General features: G+C 43.6%; 1 protein-coding gene across 1 annotated transcript; it reads left to right on the top strand.

The window, feature by feature from the left end:
* The first annotated feature begins 2,365 nt into the window (after positions 1-2,365).
* On the top strand, positions 2,366-5,509 carry LOC122235244 (26S proteasome non-ATPase regulatory subunit 1-like). The gene has a single exon (XM_042973780.1). It carries the CDS (start codon positions 2,430-2,432, stop codon positions 5,289-5,291), a length of 2,862 nt encoding a protein of 953 aa, XP_042829714.1. The 5' UTR covers positions 2,366-2,429; the 3' UTR covers positions 5,292-5,509.
* The last annotated feature ends 317 nt before the right edge of the window (positions 5,510-5,826 follow it).

The raw sequence follows: 5,826 nt of genomic DNA, 5'->3' as shown, positions 1-5,826 counted from the left end.
CCTCTCTCTCTGCCCCTCCCCCTTTCGTGCTCTCTCCCTCTCTCACAAATAAACATTTAAAAAAATTTTTTAAAAAGTCTTACTCTTCCACTTAAAGAAACTTTTGCATCACTCATGTAAATGGAAAATCACTACCATATGACCTAATTCAAAGAACACCATAGGGGCAACCTGGTAGCTCAGTCACTTAAATGTCCGACTTAGGCTCAGGTCACGATCTTACAGTTTATGAGTTCAAGCCACGCATTGGGCTCTCTGCTGTCAGCACAGCTCTCTCTCTCAAATAAATAAAAACATTAAAAAAAAAGAACATCATAAAAACAAATGCTTTGCTATGAAGATTTAAAAAAACATTCATTGATGTCCCTCTAAAAGCATGAGATGTACTCTCACTCCCAGGGGAACATGAGCCCACTTTGGGAAGCCCATTCTACAGAAAAAGATCGCTGCCTTGAGGATGAAGCCTGCATTGAAACAGACCCGGTGGCCAAGCTCCTGTCCAGACAAGAAATCAGGTTGGCGTGGGAGGGCTCCCATGAACAGCTGGTTTGGAATATGGTCTCTTCGAGTCTTGTCTTGGAATCTCCTCCCAGATTATGGAAAGTAAGATGGCACCCACCCTCTAGGGATACGCAGGGAGCTGGGTTGGAAGGCAAGCAGGTGAGAGAGGAGCCATGACGCCTTGGCTCTTGGTTCAGACAGCTTTCACTGTTGGATCCAAAACCTGCACTCAGGAAACTTGTCTATTTAACACACTGCTAATTGTATTTTTTTGCAATAATTTCCTCCCTGCTCTCCTGTTGAGAATGCCAGATGTCTCAGGAGCCCAAAAAGAAGGCTGTGGGTCTGGTCCCCAGGTGGGTTAACAAACAATAGGCCCCAGGCTGCCTGGGAGTAGTAGGGACACCGGGGTCAGTGAGAGGACTCCAAGAAGAAGGTGACACTGAATAAATGCATCCCTTCTCCACAAACCCTCCTACTATAATTTGTCCGCTAAGAAGTTGGGAGGTCTTCTTTTTGTTCTTGCTTTTGTTTTCCATGAGAGTCACCAACTCATTACACTCACTCAGAGATCAAATATCAATGGAAATTCCTGGATGGCATTTTTAGTAACAAACTCAGGCAGTTTGATAGTTCTCCTTTCAGAGATCCATTTTCTATTCCTCTTCTTATACAAATGGAGAACAGGCAGGTTTCTAACATGGAACTGCTTGATAGACAAACAAAAACAGGCTTTTTGTAAGGAAGGAGGGGCAGATATACCTACTCTTTTTTTAACTAGAAAATTTGTTCAAAAAATCTGCCACCTTCTGCCTTTTCCCTTCTTTTTCAATCCCTGAGCATTTTTCTCTCTAGCATGGCTGGCTGGCTGTCATACTAGGTTGGGATTATATGGCAGAAAACAGAGAATCAAAGAGATCTTAGGGCTTAGGGAAGGCCAGACCTACAAGCATGGGCAGAGAGTATCAAAAAGCTGCAGGACTGGCTGGCTGTGGGTTTGCAGCCTCCAAAGAGTGTGGAGAGTCTAGAGATAACTAGCTGTATAACAAAGACTTCTTCTTTTTTTTAATTTTTTTGTTTTTATTTATTTGAGAGAGAGGGAGAGCACAAGTGGGGGGGGGGGAGCAGAGAGAGAGAAAGAGAAAGAGGGAGGCACAGAATCGGAAGCAGGCTCCAGGCTTTGAGCTGTCAGCATAGAGCCCAATGCAGGGCTCGAATGAACGAACCTGACCTGAGCCTAAGTTGGACGCTTAACCAAGTGAGCCACTCAGGCGCCCCAACAAAGACTTCTTTAAGTCAAGGTAATCCGAATCTACGAAACAATGGGAATTTCCAACTTCCAAGACTACCTGGAAAACAAGGCTAAATGCACAGCTTTATAGGTAGGCCCCAACTTACCTGACCAGCACACAAAAAGATGCTCAATATTGTTACTCACTAGTGAAACGCAATTCAAAACCATAATGAGGTATCACTTTGCACCCATTAGGGTGGCTATCATTTGTTTTTGAAAGGCAAAAAATAACAAGTGTTTGGTGAAGGTTTAGAGAACTTGGAACCCTCATACACTGCTGGTGGGAATGTAAAATGGTACACCCACTATGGAAAACAGTATGGTGGTTCCTCAGAAGTACCTACAAGAATTGAAAGCAGGACTCAAACAGATGTTTGTACACCTTGTGTTCAAAGCAGCATTATTCACGATGGCCAAGAGGTAGAAGCAACCTAAATGTCCACTGATGGGTAGAAAAATTGTGGTACACACATTCAATGGAATATTATGTAGCTTTTAAAAGGAAACAAATTCTGGACTGAGCAGCGCACCGGGAGAGCGAGCAGGCGCGGCGGAGTGGACGGGCCCGGAGCTGACAGATACACGGCGCGGCCGGGACGGCGAGTGAGCGGGCAGGCCTGTGCGGGACGCAGCCATGATCACCTCAGCTGCTGGAATTATTTCTCTTCTGGATGAGGAAGAACCACAGCTTAAGGAATTTGCACTACACAAATTGAATGCAGTTGTCAATGATTTCTGGGCAGAAATTTCTGAGTCTGTAGATAAAATAGAAGTTTTGTATGAAGATGAAGGTTTCCGGAGTCGGCAGTTTGCAGCCTTAGTGGCATCTAAAGTATTTTATCACCTTGGGGCTTTTGAGGAATCTCTGAATTATGCACTTGGAGCCGGTGACCTCTTCAATGTCAATGATAACTCTGAATACGTGGAGACTATTATAGCAAAATGCATTGATCACTACACCAAACAATGTGTGGAAAATGCAGATTTGCCAGAAGGAGAAAAAAAACCAATTGACCAGAGATTAGAAGGAATTGTAAATAAAATGTTCCAGCGATGTCTAGATGATCACAAGTATAAGCAAGCTATTGGCATTGCTCTGGAGACACGAAGACTGGACGTCTTTGAGAAGACTATACTGGAGTCGAATGATGTCCCAGGAATGCTAGCCTATAGCCTCAAGCTCTGCATGTCTTTAATGCAGAATAAACAGTTTCGGAATAAGGTACTAAGAGTTTTAGTGAAAATCTACATGAATTTGGAGAAACCCGATTTCATCAATGTTTGTCAGTGCTTAATTTTCTTAGATGATCCTCAGGCCGTGAGTGATATCTTAGAAAAACTGGTCAAGGAAGACAACCTCCTGATGGCTTATCAGATTTGTTTTGATTTGTATGAAAGTGCTAGCCAGCAGTTTTTGTCATCTGTAATCCAGAATCTTCGAACTGTTGGCACCCCTATTGCTTCTGTGCCTGGATCCACCAATACGGGTACTGTCCCAGGATCAGAGAAAGACAGTGACTCAATGGAAACAGAAGAAAAGCCAGGTAGTGTGCTTGTAGGAAAGACACCAGAAGTGAGTCCAGAGCCCAAGGACCAGACTTTGAAAATGATTAAAATTTTAAGCGGTGAAATGGCTATTGAGTTACATCTACAGTTTTTAATACGAAATAATAACACAGATCTCATGATTCTAAAAAACACAAAGGATGCAGTACGGAATTCTGTATGTCACACAGCAACCGTTATAGCAAATTCTTTTATGCACTGTGGGACTACCAGTGACCAGTTTCTTAGAGATAACTTGGAATGGTTGGCCAGAGCCACTAACTGGGCGAAATTTACAGCTACAGCCAGTTTGGGTGTAATTCATAAGGGTCATGAGAAGGAGGCATTACAGTTAATGGCAACATATCTTCCCAAGGACACTTCTCCAGGATCTGCCTATCAGGAAGGTGGAGGTCTCTATGCATTAGGTCTTATTCATGCCAATCATGGTGGTGATATAATTGACTATCTGCTTAACCAGCTTAAGAATGCCAGCAATGATATCGTTCGACATGGGGGCAGCCTGGGCCTGGGTTTGGCTGCCATGGGGACTGCACGCCAGGATGTATATGACTTGCTAAAAATGAACCTTTATCAGGATGATGCTGTGACAGGGGAAGCAGCTGGCCTGGCCCTAGGTTTGGTTATGTTGGGCTCTAAAAATGCCCAGGCTATTGAGGACATGGTCGGCTATGCACAGGAAACTCAACATGAGAAGATCCTGCGTGGTCTTGCAGTTGGCATTGCATTAGTGATGTATGGGAGGATGGAGGAGGCTGATGCTCTCATTGAATCTCTCTGCCGTGATAAGGACCCAATTCTTCGACGATCTGGAATGTACACTGTAGCCATGGCTTATTGTGGCTCGGGTAACAACAAAGCTATCCGGCGCCTGCTACATGTTGCTGTAAGTGACGTTAATGATGATGTCAGGAGGGCAGCAGTAGAATCACTTGGGTTCATTCTTTTCAGGACCCCTGAACAGTGCCCCAGCGTTGTTTCATTGTTGTCAGAGAGTTACAATCCTCATGTGCGTTATGGAGCTGCTATGGCCCTAGGCATCTGCTGTGCTGGTACCGGAAACAAGGAGGCAATTAATTTGCTAGAACCGATGACAAATGATCCTGTGAACTATGTGAGGCAAGGAGCTCTTATAGCTTCAGCTCTCATCATGATCCAGCAGACGGAAATCACTTGTCCAAAGGTGAATCAGTTCAGACAGCTGTATTCCAAAGTTATCAATGATAAACATGATGATGTCATGGCCAAGTTTGGCGCTATTTTGGCCCAGGGCATACTGGATGCAGGTGGTCATAATGTCACAATCTCCTTGCAGTCCAGGACTGGGCACACCCATATGCCTTCTGTAGTTGGCGTCCTTGTCTTTACCCAGTTCTGGTTCTGGTTTCCTCTTTCACACTTCCTGTCATTGGCTTATACCCCTACCTGTGTCATTGGCCTTAACAAGGACTTAAAGATGCCGAAAGTTCAGTATAAATCAAACTGTAAACCATCCACATTTGCATATCCTGCCCCTCTGGAAGTACCAAAAGAAAAAGAAAAGGAAAAGGTTTCCACTGCTGTGTTATCTATTACTGCCAAGGCTAAAAAAAAGGAAAAAGAAAAAGAAAAAAAAGAGGAGGAGAAAATGGAAGTTGACGAAGCAGAAAAAAAGGAAGAAAAAGAGAAGAAAAAAGAACCTGAGCCAAACTTCCAGTTATTGGATAACCCAGCCCGAGTTATGCCTGCCCAGCTTAAGGTCCTGACCATGCCAGAGACCTGTAGATACCAGCCTTTCAAACCACTCTCCATTGGAGGCATCATAATCCTGAAGGATACCAGTGAAGACACTGAAGAGCTGGTAGAACCTGTGGCAGCCCATGGCCCAAAAATTGAGGAAGAAGAACAAGAGCCAGAACCCCCAGAGCCATTCGAGTATATCGATGATTAAGGACCCAGAGGATCTCATTGCTCTTCTGAAGAAGACTGTCCAGGCTCGTATGGGAAATGCCTGTGAGGACGTTCATGCCGAGACCCGCTATTCACTGCATGTATCATTGCCTCTGCGTTGACCTGAAGAACCTTGTCTCCAAGTCTTTGGTGAAGAGAAGATATAGGACTATTTAGTGTGCTCTTTACAGAACTTGGTTTTCAAATAAATATATTAAGATCTCAAAAAATAAAAAAATAAAAAAATAAAATAAAATAAAATAAAATAAAAGGAAACAAATTCTGACACACACGACAACATGGATGAACCTTGAAGATACCATGCCAAATGAAAGAAGTCAGACACAAAAGGACAAACATTGTATGATTCCACTTATATGAGATACCGAGAATAGCCAAACCCAGAGTCAGAAAGTAGAAGAGTGGTTTATAAGTGGCTGGGGGAGCGGGAAATGAGGGAATTACTGTTAAAGGGGTAGAGTTTCAGTTCTGGAAGATGAAAATGTTCTGGAGAACGGATGCACAGCAATATACTT

This window comes from Panthera tigris, chromosome X, assembly GCF_018350195.1.
Source record: "Panthera tigris isolate Pti1 chromosome X, P.tigris_Pti1_mat1.1, whole genome shotgun sequence".
Classification (NCBI taxonomy): Eukaryota; Metazoa; Chordata; class Mammalia; order Carnivora; family Felidae; genus Panthera; species Panthera tigris.
This window is presented reverse-complemented; position numbering and strand designations above follow the sequence as displayed.